Source organism: Pteropus alecto, unplaced genomic scaffold (assembly GCF_000325575.1).
Source record: "Pteropus alecto unplaced genomic scaffold, ASM32557v1 scaffold44, whole genome shotgun sequence".
NCBI lineage: Eukaryota > Metazoa > Chordata > Mammalia > Chiroptera > Pteropodidae > Pteropus > Pteropus alecto.
In genome coordinates, this window is record NW_006436812.1 from 9,401,545 (window position 1) to 9,412,813 (window position 11,269).

An 11,269-nucleotide genomic window follows, 5' to 3' on the forward strand; every position below is an offset into this window, starting at 1 on the left:
GAGCAGAGTCAATCGCTGCTTCCTAAGCCAGTGATTTAATGCCAGCACACCATCCCTTGTGTTTATTATATTATCTAGTTTAATTCTCATGACAGCTCTACAGGGATAGTATTATTATCCTACTTATCCTCATAATGTAGCTGAAGATGCTGAAGCCCAGAGAGATAGGTGAATTTCCTGAGGGTAATTAGCATGAGCTCATGATGTCAGGATTCAGGACCTGCTTCTGCAGTGGCTTTGACTGGGAGATTTCTGGCTTCTTTCTGCATTTATCCAATACAAGGGGCTCTCGTCTCCCACTGCACTTATCATTCCAGATGTTAGGAAGCTCTTCCTTAGGACAAGCTGAAATCTGCCCCCTCTGAGCTCTGGGTTCCAGAGCTCTGTCTAAGGTCAGTGACACTTGTCCTCACCTTCTCCTTCCTTAGACATGGTTTCTGGCCCCTCCTTGTCCTCTAATCTGCTGTAGACAATCAGTGTTCCTTCTGTGAGTCAGAGGTCAGACCTGGCCCATCTACAGAGAGTGATTGAGTTGACTGTCACCCCCCTGTCCTGGATACCCACTCCTATTGACCAAAACCTTTAGTCCCAGCCTGGCAGTGATGGAAACTCTAGATGAGATTTACATTTGGGGTGTTTACTTTTCTGAGCCAGAGTGAAGTGGTTTGTGGTTTCAGATATCAGCTCTAGATACGCTCTTATCCCTACCCCCTTCTTGTGTGTTAACCCAAGGCAAAGTCTGAACCATCAAAAATGGCAGAGACTTGGAGTGGGGAAATCAAACTACCCGAAATTATCAGGGTTCCAGTAAAAAGCTCGAGCTTCCTGAGACTTTTCACATACCATGAGAATCAAACCTGGAGTCATTTGTACAGATAATTGCTCTGATCCAAAAGAATAATAAAACTTCTTTTATCTCTTCCTGAGAGGCTCAAATGATTATAGCCTGAACAAAGTTCCTAGGTTAAGTCCCCAAGGTGCCAGGAGCCTGGAGTAGCTTCCTAAGCAGGCCAGTATGCAACATGCAAGAGCTTTAAGCGTTCAAGAAGAAATGAGTCCCAGGACTTAGAGACTTGTCATAAAAGCCAAGATATACAAGGAATTATCTGACTCCAGGGGAGATTTATTTACCTGCCAAAGAGTTGGAGTATGAAGACCTTTAAGGAGAGGAGGGGGACAGTATTCGAGGCCCCCAAACTCCTCTAGGGGACCAGCCTCACCTTCTCCCTCCTCCTTCCCCTTTATAAGCAAGAAAAATAGTTCTTGTTGCTCACCTATGGGGTGTCTGACTACTCTCATAGGATAATGGACGTGGCTATTGTCATATCATCCTAGGGCACAGGGGGCCGAAACATTTTCTGTTTACTGTGAGGTATTTAATGAGAAGTCTGTCCCTGATCCAGAACACCTGTGTGCACATTTGGGATAAAATGAATAAACACAAACATTAAAAAGCCTAGAGAGGCAGGGCGTCCAAGAGGAAATTAATTAAGAGACTGAAATGAAACAGAGACAGGGAGTGGTCGAGAGAGAAAGAGCAAATCCAGGTAAAGGCTGAGGGAAGCTGAGAGAAAATGTGACTGGGAGGCCAAAAGAGGACAAAGTGAATTTGTGTGTTTATTCATTTGTTGGGCATTTATTGAGCACTTACCATGTGCCACACACTTTTAAGTTGGAGACAAGCAGTGAACAAATTTATATTCTAGTAGGAGGAGACAGACAAAAAAAACCAAGTTCAACATATTGCATGTCAGATGGTGATAAATATTATGAAGAAAAGTAAAGCAAGAAAGGGAGAGGTGAGATTTAAAATCAGAGTTAAGAAAAGCCTCATTGAAAAGGTGACATTGGGTAAAGATCTGAGGGAGGACATGGAAGGAACCATTAATACCTGAGTTTGAAAGAGTTTTCCAGGCAGAGGAGATAGCAAGTGCAAAGGCCAAGGGGGTGGGGGTGGGGTGGGGGAGTGAGAGGTAAATGGAGTCAGATTGGGTAGGGCCTTGTAGGTCACAATGAGGACTTTGATTTTTATTCTGAATGAAATTTAACCAGATTTGAAGGATAAGCATAAAAGAAGGCTTGAGGCTCCCAGGGCAGAATCAACTTCTGGGCTACAGTCTCTGGATTCAGTTTATTCATTCATTCAACTGTCCCTCTATAATTTTTTTTTCAAGCATTTAGGAAGGCCCACTTTGCTCTAGGGCTTGTGCTGGGTACTGGAGAGACCTTCAGAAAAAAGACTCTCTCCCCTCAGCTATGGAGGAAGAAAACCTTTCAGGGTGGGAGAAGGGTTGAAGGTGGAGATAATACTGTCAGTGTGACCCTGGAGAGCCATAGCTTGGGAAATAAGTGAGTGACAAGCTGAGGAGGGGCCACACTCAGGGAAAGGGGAGGCTGAAGAGTGTGGAGGTGGGGGTGGAGGAGAAAGGGAGGACTCCTCCCAACCATGTTTTTGTTTTCTTTGTGGTATGAGAGGCCCTGTCTCCTGCTGGTTCTGAGTTCTGGCTCCAGACTGGGCAGGAGAAGGGACCGTGTGATGAGCCAGGACAGGTGGCCTCGACATGTGATACTTGCTCTCTGACCACTTAAGTCCTCACTTTTAGAATGGTTTCCAGAAATGATGGAAGAGGTGGGAGGGCAGCTAAATATAGTTCTAGGGCCAGGGCTCAGTCTGGGAGGGTCTGTCTGCTATTCACTGTGGGTTATTCCGGTCGTGTCTACTGATAGCTGCCCCTGAGTCCCCTGTCTTTGCTCTGAGATTGCTGCTTGCTGCTAACCTATCTTCAGACACAGCTCTGACCCGGCGTTCGGTTAGTTAGGCCTGACTTGGAGACTCCTGGGAGTCTCTTTTTGCCCAAGATCTCCAACTAGACCTGTGAGTCCTGTGGATCCTGTGGGCTTGAAGAAATGGGGGAGGGGAGGGCTGGCGATCCTGGAGAGGTGAGAAGCTAGGGGGTAGAGGCTCTGGAGAATTTGGGGCTAAGACGGGATGGACAGTGGGTAAGACTGTGTTTGCAACCCGGGCTCCTGTTTAGAAATTGGGGTTGAGACTGTCCCTAATAGGAAATATTTTGGGGACTGGGGCTGAGAACTGCAGTTGAGATAGTTTTGGGATTGAGACAGAGTCCCCCTTTCTCCTTGGCCAGAACCAGGGTCCCTTCCCGTGTGGGATCTGAGGTCTTAATAGGCTGGGGCTTCTCCTTGTGAGGCTGCAGACCCGGCCAGGGGCTGGGGCTGGGCAGGGTTTGCAGCCCTGCTGAGCCTCCTTGAATGGTTTCCCTTCTACTCAGGCCCACCATGTCGGCTGCGCCCGGCCTCCTGCACCAGGAGCTGTCCTGCCCGCTGTGCTTGCAGCTGTTCGACGCGCCAGTGACCGCCGAGTGCGGCCACAGCTTCTGCCGCGCCTGCTTGAGCCGCGCGGCAGGGGAGCCGGCGGCGGACGGCACAGCGCCCTGCCCATGCTGTCAGGCGCCCACGCGGCCGCAAGCGCTCAGCACCAACCTGCAGCTGGCGCGTCTGGTGGAGGGGCTGGCGCAGGTGCCGCAGGGCCACTGCGAGGAGCACCTAGACCCGCTCAGCATCTACTGCGAGCAGGACCGCGCGCTCGTGTGCGGCGTGTGCGCCTCGTTGGGCTCGCACCGGGGCCACCGCCTGCTGCCCGCCGCTGAAGCCCATGCACGCCTTAAGGTGTGGGATCCTGGCGCCCTCCGGCGGGGGTCGGGTTGGATGGGATTGGATGAGGCGGGGCCTGGCCCATCAGGGGGTTGCTGTATTTACTTGGATTCTGAGCTTCAGGGCCCCGGGCGCCTGGAGTTTCCGGGAACGCGAGCGGAGGGAAGCAGTTAGGGAATGTGCGGGGCTGACGAGCTGGAGGCGGGAACCGGAGGAGAGGGGAGACTTGAAGAGGTGCGGAGAGGCGGGCTCTGGTGGGATGGGAGCGGCACAAACCTAGATTTCCCGGGCTCAGCCGCTGGGACGCTCCCGGAGATGTAGGGGAGCAGCCACTGAGCCGGGATGAGCGGGAGGCGGAGCGGAGGACTGAATCCCGGCCCCCGGCGAGTGAGCGTGAGCACTGTGGCGGAGCTTGGGCACAGGGAAGACTGGAGGGGCGGGGCTTGGGTGTGGCCAGGAGCCCCGGGCGGGGGCTGGCTCTGGCAGCGCAGCTGTTCTGCAGAGGCCCATTCGCTCCTCGAGCTGCCCAACTTGTGCGGGCCTGAGCGTCATGAGATGGGGCCTAACTGAAGGGGAGGCGGGGCGGGCAAGGCACACCTGGGCACTAAGCTCTGTGCGCAGGCTCACGTTGGCACGAGTCCCAAGTCCAGATTTGTTTTTCTGGTTGAGAACGCTTCCAGAGCCCACACATAGTTGTGCACGGCCCAAGGTTTGCGATTCCCATAGCTTGCCCATGCCATACGTGTGGCAAATCACATGCAGGTAGCTACAGGAGGGTATGTGGCTACAAAGGCCCAGGGATATCTGTCATGAAGCATTTATTGGGCTGTGGAAGAATAAATGACAGGTTCAGGGATGGGAGGAGGCGGGTTTTGGAGGCATGGATTGGTCCTTGGTCCCCGCGGTGGAGAAGCTGCCATTGTCTTCTCACCACTGGTGGTCGAGGTGAGCTTCTGCGGGTTTTCTTTGCACACAAACAAGTGTTGCCCTGCACTTCTTGGCCCTAGACTCCTGGAGGGTGGAGACCTCAGTCCTCAGGCTAGTATTCGAGGCCCCCAGACCAGCCTCGCCTTCCCTCCCACTCCTGACGTGCCAGTCCAGCCTGGAGCTGGCCGGTTGTCTCCTAGCCCAATGCAGGAGCCTCCTTCTCCCAGGAGCCCTCCCAATCCAGGCTCACCTCTGCTGAAAACTGCATGACTTCCAACCTCATCCGTCTTTATCTGCGAAGAGAGAACAGAGTACTTGAAATGGGACAGGGCACCAGGAGTCCCAGGAGCCTCCAGGGGGCAGGTGGGGCCGGACTCCGCATCAACTCAGCCCTAAGCCAGAGGGAGGGGCCAGCTAGTGGTCTGAAGTGGGGACCCCAGGAAGGAGCCTGAAGGAGGAAGGGGACAGGAAGGCTGGCGAGGTTCCTTGGCGAGGAAGAGGGGATCCAGACTTGACCATGGGCCAAGACTCCAAAGTGGTTGAATGGCATGTGCGGGGCGCGGGAGACTCACGCGACCCCCTGAAGCCGTTCTGCCTCTTCCTGCATGCCTATGTCGCGCAGCACGACTGCGGTGAGCTCAGCGCCGTAGTCTTCGCAGTAGAAGGCGACCAGCTTGTCAGTGAGGTCCACGGCGTCCAGCGGCCCGAGCGCCCCACGCGGAATGTTCCGAAAGCCTTGGCGCAGCGGCGCAGCTCCCAGCTTCAACTTGAACTTCTTGAGCTCATCCGCCGTCAGGTTCTCTAGCGCCTCCAGGATGGCGTCGCGCTTCTTCCCCATGGCTCAGCTCTGCCTCCTCTGAACCTACGATGGCCCCGCGCCTTGAGCCACCGGGCCCGCCCTGTCCTGCAGCAGGCGGGGCTGTCGCCCGGGAGGACGTTCCAGGGAGGAGATTGTCCTGGCAGCTGGCCAGGGGAACCCTTGGTTCAATCCTGTGGCTCCCGCTGGGCGGGCACTTAACAGCAAACAGCGCCTCCTGAGTCTCCCAGTTTTCCTGAGGGAGCGTGGGAGTAGGCTGCCAATTTGGGCAATCAAAGGTGAGGTGCGATGACTGTTCCCATTCTGCAGAAGAGAAAACTGAGGTTGGAAACCATGGAGGCAGGACTGGAACCATCTGAGTCCAGAACCATGTGCCTTCCAGCAAAGGCTGGCTTTGGCAGGAGGTTTTAGCAGCTCCCCAACAACCTGCATTTCAAGAGTCATAAACGAACAGGTCTGGAGTAGGATCTTGCGCATAGATATGTTGGAGTGGTTGCTGCATCAGACATAAATTGCCTGCCCCCAGAGCTTGGTGTGTAGGGAGGCTGATTGAGGTGTTTTGCTAATATTCTGCTTTTAAGTATGTGGTGCAGCCCAGGAATAGGAGGAGGTTGCATTTCTTCTTCACACATCCTGTGCTCACCCCCTGAAGACTGCTGTGTGCTGAGCTGTGGTGGAGGAGACCCAGCCACATTTGTGCTTGTCATCCTGACAAAGATCTGTGCTGGGGGGGCTTACTGCTGAGGGGATGGGATTGGGCTAGGGAGAATTTAACCTAAACAGACAATGAGAAGGTAAAGCATTCTAGACATCAGGACCGGTACTGGCAAGGGCCTAGAGACCTGCAGGTAGATTTGGGGAATGGTAAGATGTCAACTTGGCTGGAGGAGGAGCTGGCATTGAAGCTGAGCCGTAGAGGGCAGGTTTAGGGTGGGATGTGTGGGTTTGGGGGGGCAGCAGCATCACTTCTTTATGTCTCACACTCCAGACACAGCTCCCACAGCAGAAGCTGCAGCTGCAGGAGGCATGTATGCGCAAGGAGAAGAATGTGGCTGTGTTGGAGCATCAGCTGATGGAGGTGGAGGTGAGAGGCTCAGCATAACAGAGTCCGGGGACTGGGGGTTCAGACTGGGGATCCCCTACCAAAATGCTTTTGCCTGTCTGCCCCCACAGGAGACAGTGCGTCAGTTCCGGGGTGCGGTGGGGGAGCAGCTGGGCAAAATGCGGGTGTTCCTGAATGCACTGGAAGGCTCTTTGGACCATGAGGCTGAGCGTGTGCGGGGTGAGGCAGGGGTTGCCTTGCGGCGGGAGCTGGGGAGTCTGAACTCTTACCTGGAGCAGCTGCGGCAGATGGAGAAGGTGTTGGAGGAGGTGGCGGACAAGCCACAGACTGAGTTCCTCATGGTGAGCACTGGATGACCTTCTATCTCTGCCCCTCAGCCAGGGTTCAGGCCCCAGAGACCTTACTCTATTGTCGAATCTCACCCCTGAGGTCCGGAGACGGGCAGGGACAAGCCAGGGGGCATGGAAGAGGGGTGGGCCCCAGGACTGTTATGGTTGTTTAGGTTGGGCACTGCACAAGGACACTTTAAGCAGTCACTCTTCCTATCATAAATGTTGTAGGTTGGCATATTTATTAGGACAATCTTCTGTCAGGTGGAATTAGTTTCTTGAGGGAGGGGGTACCTTTTTCTAATTTACACAGAGATAAAGGGCTAGGAGTGGTCTTGAATTCTGGGTTTCTTTTGGCTTTTCTGATTCTTCCTGACCCCACACTCAGCATTCTTCGTGGTCTACCCCGTTTTCAGAAGTCTCCAGTGTCTCCCCTTCCTGCTTCACTTCCATTCTCTTTTTCTCTCTTTTCAGAAATACTGCCTGGTGAGCAGCAGGTGAGATTAACCTGGCCCTTTCCCCAACTTGCACTCATCTTCAGGGATATTGGCTGGCTCTCCCTCTATTCACAATATGCTTGCATACTCCCATTCAGTCCACTGCACTTTCCCTGTACTTTGTGTTGAACATAGAAGTGAACCTGACCTGGTCCTTCTCCTCAGGGACTTCCCAGGCAAATATGAGCAAGGACATAGGCGTCACTGTGTGCTCAATACTGCAGTGGAGGGGAAGAAGGTGGCCAGGGCAGGCATCCCAGAGGAATGCACATTTGAGTTGGACACTGGAAGAATAAACTAGAGTTGAAGAGGTGGAGTTGGGGGAAGAGCATTGCAGGCAGAAGGCTGGTAAGAGAGGGAGAAGGTGGGGGCAAACCGTGAGGAGCCGAGGAGCTTGGATCTTATCCTAACAGGAGATTTTTAAGAAATCGTGGTAAAGTGTACATAACATAAAATTGACCATTTCAACCATTTTTAAAAGTATACACTGAAGGTTCAGCATCATTAAGTACATTCGTGTTGTTTTGCAACCATCACCACCATCCATCTCCAGAACTTCATTCTTCCAAACTGAAAGTTCAGCCGAGGAGTTTTAAGGCAGAGTGTGATGTCAGGAGATCCTGGAGCATCACCACAGCCCTGTCTTCCTCTCCTTGGGTTACTGCCTGTTGCTTTCCTCCCACCCCACGCCTCCTCTGGAAGTCCCTTCACAGATACCTCCCCACACCTCACCACCTCTAGGCTGCAGAAGATCCTAGCAGAGTCACCACCACCTGCCCGTCTGGACATCCAGCTGCCTGTCATCTCAGATGACTTCAAATTCCAGGTGTGGAGGAAGATGTTCCGTGCTCTGATGCCAGGTATTGGGCAGGGCTTACTCTGGGTTTATGTTTGTAGCTGTATGGTTGATGGTAGGCCCCAGCCATACACAGAGAGGTTTCCCAATCCCAGCTGGGAAGATTATCAAAGAAGGTATCCATTGCCCCTATACCCCTGCACTCTTGAAACCTGTGCAAAGAGAAGGAACTTTGAGACCATGGGGTTTACAGGTGGGTGACTAATATGGAGAGGACACTGCTTACGGAAAGGGTGCTGCTGCTGGTAGCAGGGGAGACTAGGGCCTGGGTTTGAGCCCTGTGTGATCCTTGCCCAGTCCCTGTCCCTTCTGGACCGTGGAGATGATAATCTCTGTTAATTGGGGGCTGAGGATCTGCAGAGCTAGAAAACTGGGGACTGGCCTGAGTCAGACACTGATTCTGGTGGCCTGTGGTTGGTGGCCCAAGGGCTCAACCTCCTCTCCCCAAGAGCTAGAGTGCATTGGGGTGTTACATGTTATAGAGATCTAGGACATATACACATGGCTGTGCAGCCTTCACTGCCTTGGATAAAACCTATGTTTTATCCAAGAGAAGACTAACAGATGGGTCAAGACTGACAGATGACAGTGGTAGGAGGCAGGGGCTGGCCTCAGACCAGGCTTCCTGACCGTCTTCCATTTTGTGACATACATGGTGAGTTATATGCCTTGTATCAACTTAATCCACCCACAACCCTGGAAGGAGGCAATTATGGCCTCATTTTACAGCTGAGGAAACTGAAGCTCAGAGAGCTGCAGTCTTTGGTTGAAGTCAGTAAACAGAGAGTCGTTCATCCCCTAGAGGGGCTGGGAGGATTAGAGGAGACAAAGGAGCCCATAAGTTGGTTGTGGGAAAAGTCAGGGGCCTGACTGGTCTCCCTCTGGCAGTGCTGAAGGCGCTGACCTTTGACCCGAGCACAGCTCACCCGAGCCTGGTGCTGTCGTCGTCCTGCCGCCGAGTGGAGTGCTCCGAGCAGAAGGCGCCGCCGGCGGGAGAGGACCCGCGCCAGTTCGACAAGGCCGTGGCGGTGGTTGCACATCAGCTGCTCTCTGACGGCGAGCACTACTGGGAGGTGGAGGTGGGCGACAAGCCGCGCTGGGGGCTCGGCGTGATCGCTGCCCAGGCCAACCGCCGGGGCCGGCTACATACCGTGCCCTCGCAGGGCCTCTGGTTGCTCGCGCTGCGCGATGGGAAAATCCTGGAAGCGCACGTGGAAGCTAAGGAGCCGCGTGCACTGCGCACCCTGGAGAGGCGGCCTATGCGCATTGGGGTCTACCTAAGCTTCAGCGACGGTGTCCTCTCCTTCTATGATGCCAGTGACGTGGATGCCCTTGAGCTGCTCTTTGCCTTCCACGAGCGCCTACCAGGGCCTGTATACCCCTTCTTCGATGTGTGCTGGCATGACAAAGGCAAGAACTCTCAGCCACTGCTGCTCGTGGGGCCCGAGGGCGAGGAGGCCTGAGCCTCCTGCTGAGTTGAGGAGGGGTGCAGGGTCCTGCAGTCCTGAAAGGAGACAGGCAGGGGTGTGTTGCCAGGGCTGAAGGCAGGGCCACTGGGGTGGGTCTGGGTTGGGGTGGGGACTGGGGACTCAGAGGGTTTTGAGAAGTTGGGGGCTGGCATAAACAGGGCCAGTGAGGGGATGGGGCGGTGGTGGGGAAGGGAGCTCTAAAGTCAGGTCAATGAGGAAATCCCAGTTTGGAAACCAAGAGGCTCAAGGGTTCCAGGAAGAAACTGAGGTTGAGGGATGGAGGGAAAAGGATCTGGGGCCTGGGGAGGATTGAGGGGTGCCCAAGAGCTCTGTAGAGTGAAGAGTCCCTGCAGTATCACACTCCCCTCCTAAAAGGCCTTTCACTTAGAGGTTCTCCAATTGGAGCATTCATCAGAACCACCTTTTCAAAGCGCATAACAGTGACTTGTTAAAGAACAAGATGGCTGAATTTCTGACTCAGTAGATCTGGGGCCCAAAATTTGCCTTTCTAACAAGTTTGCAGGTGATGCTGATGCTGCAGGTCACAATGGGATCATCCTTGGAGGACTGCTGACTTAGACACCAGTCTGTTCAGTCAGATGTCTGTTATATGGAGTCTGTTATCAGATAGCTATCAATTATCAGGCATAGAAAATTCAACATATATTCCTCCATTCAAAAGCCATTTAAAAATTGCCAGACCCTGTGCCAGGTGAATAAACTGACCACCAACTATTTCTCTTTGCCTCTGGAATATGTTTACTGAGTGTCTTGGACAGTGAGGAAATCCCCCAAGTTGCCAACCAAGAGAAAAGCCTGATGCTAATCCTGCCCTGGGCCCTGCTGCTTATGGAGCATAAAAGGATCCCCACCCCAACCCCCTGAGTTGCCCCGCTCCCGCCTCCGTTTACTTGCTGGTTCACACCTTTAGTTTTAGCCCAAAGACTCATTTTCTGGGCTCTGGAGTAACCACTGAGGCCGAGAGTGAGAGTCCCTCTTCCTTGGAGAGAGGCCTTTGGGGTTCAGCAAAAAGGGAAGATTATGGCCTGGGGCCATTTGCTCTCACTCACAGACTAGGATGCTGCTGTTGATATGTGACAGGCCTGGGGACCCAAAGTGAGAATTTTCTTGAGTGATGGAACCAAGAGATAGGCCGAAAAGAAGTTGGCGGATAAGGTAAGAAAGACCTCAAGATCTGGTTGGGAGGGACACTCCTGGCTGTGTCCCCTGGAAGAAGGCCTGTTGGGCCCCGGTCCTGGGACACAGAAGAGAGGATTAATTTGAGGAGCTCTTCATGCTGGAAAATAAAACTATAAAAGGGTTATTGAGTTGTAAAATCTAGTAGCATTCATAAAAAATGATGGTATTCTGACTCCTTCCTCATTAAATCTCTATGAAGAATCAAGTTGACCTATTGCTAGGCAGTAACCTCCTTTTTGTCCTCCCAGCTTTCAGTCTTGACCCATCAAATCTTTCGAAAAACACAAATGTGGTCATGTAATTCAGTGGCCCAAAACATTCAACAATTCATTGTTGCCTACAGGAGAAAGCCCCGTCTTTGGCTTGGCATTCAAGATGCCTTGCTGTTCTCCAGCCTCATCTCGTGCCACTCCTGTGTACCCCCAAGAATCATGCAAAC

General features: G+C 53.2%; 2 protein-coding genes across 2 annotated transcripts; one reads left to right on the forward strand and one right to left on the reverse strand.

The window, feature by feature from the left end:
- The first annotated feature begins 3,296 nt into the window (after positions 1-3,296).
- On the forward strand, positions 3,297-9,664 carry TRIM72 (tripartite motif containing 72). Its single transcript, XM_006914167.2, has 6 exons — positions 3,297-3,687; positions 6,405-6,500; positions 6,590-6,820; positions 7,283-7,305; positions 8,047-8,165; positions 9,050-9,664. Exons 1-6 carry the CDS (start codon positions 3,298-3,300, stop codon positions 9,622-9,624), a joined length of 1,434 nt encoding a protein of 477 aa, XP_006914229.1. The 5' UTR covers position 3,297; the 3' UTR covers positions 9,625-9,664.
- PYDC1 (pyrin domain containing 1) lies at positions 4,288-5,625 on the reverse strand. Its single transcript, XM_006914166.3, has 3 exons — positions 5,172-5,625; positions 4,850-4,892; positions 4,288-4,683 (listed from the first exon to the last, which is right to left on the reverse strand). Exons 1-2 carry the CDS (start codon positions 5,435-5,437, stop codon positions 4,889-4,891), a joined length of 270 nt encoding a protein of 89 aa, XP_006914228.1. The 5' UTR covers positions 5,438-5,625; the 3' UTR covers positions 4,288-4,683; positions 4,850-4,888.
- Positions 9,665-11,269: the final 1,605 nt, after the last annotated feature.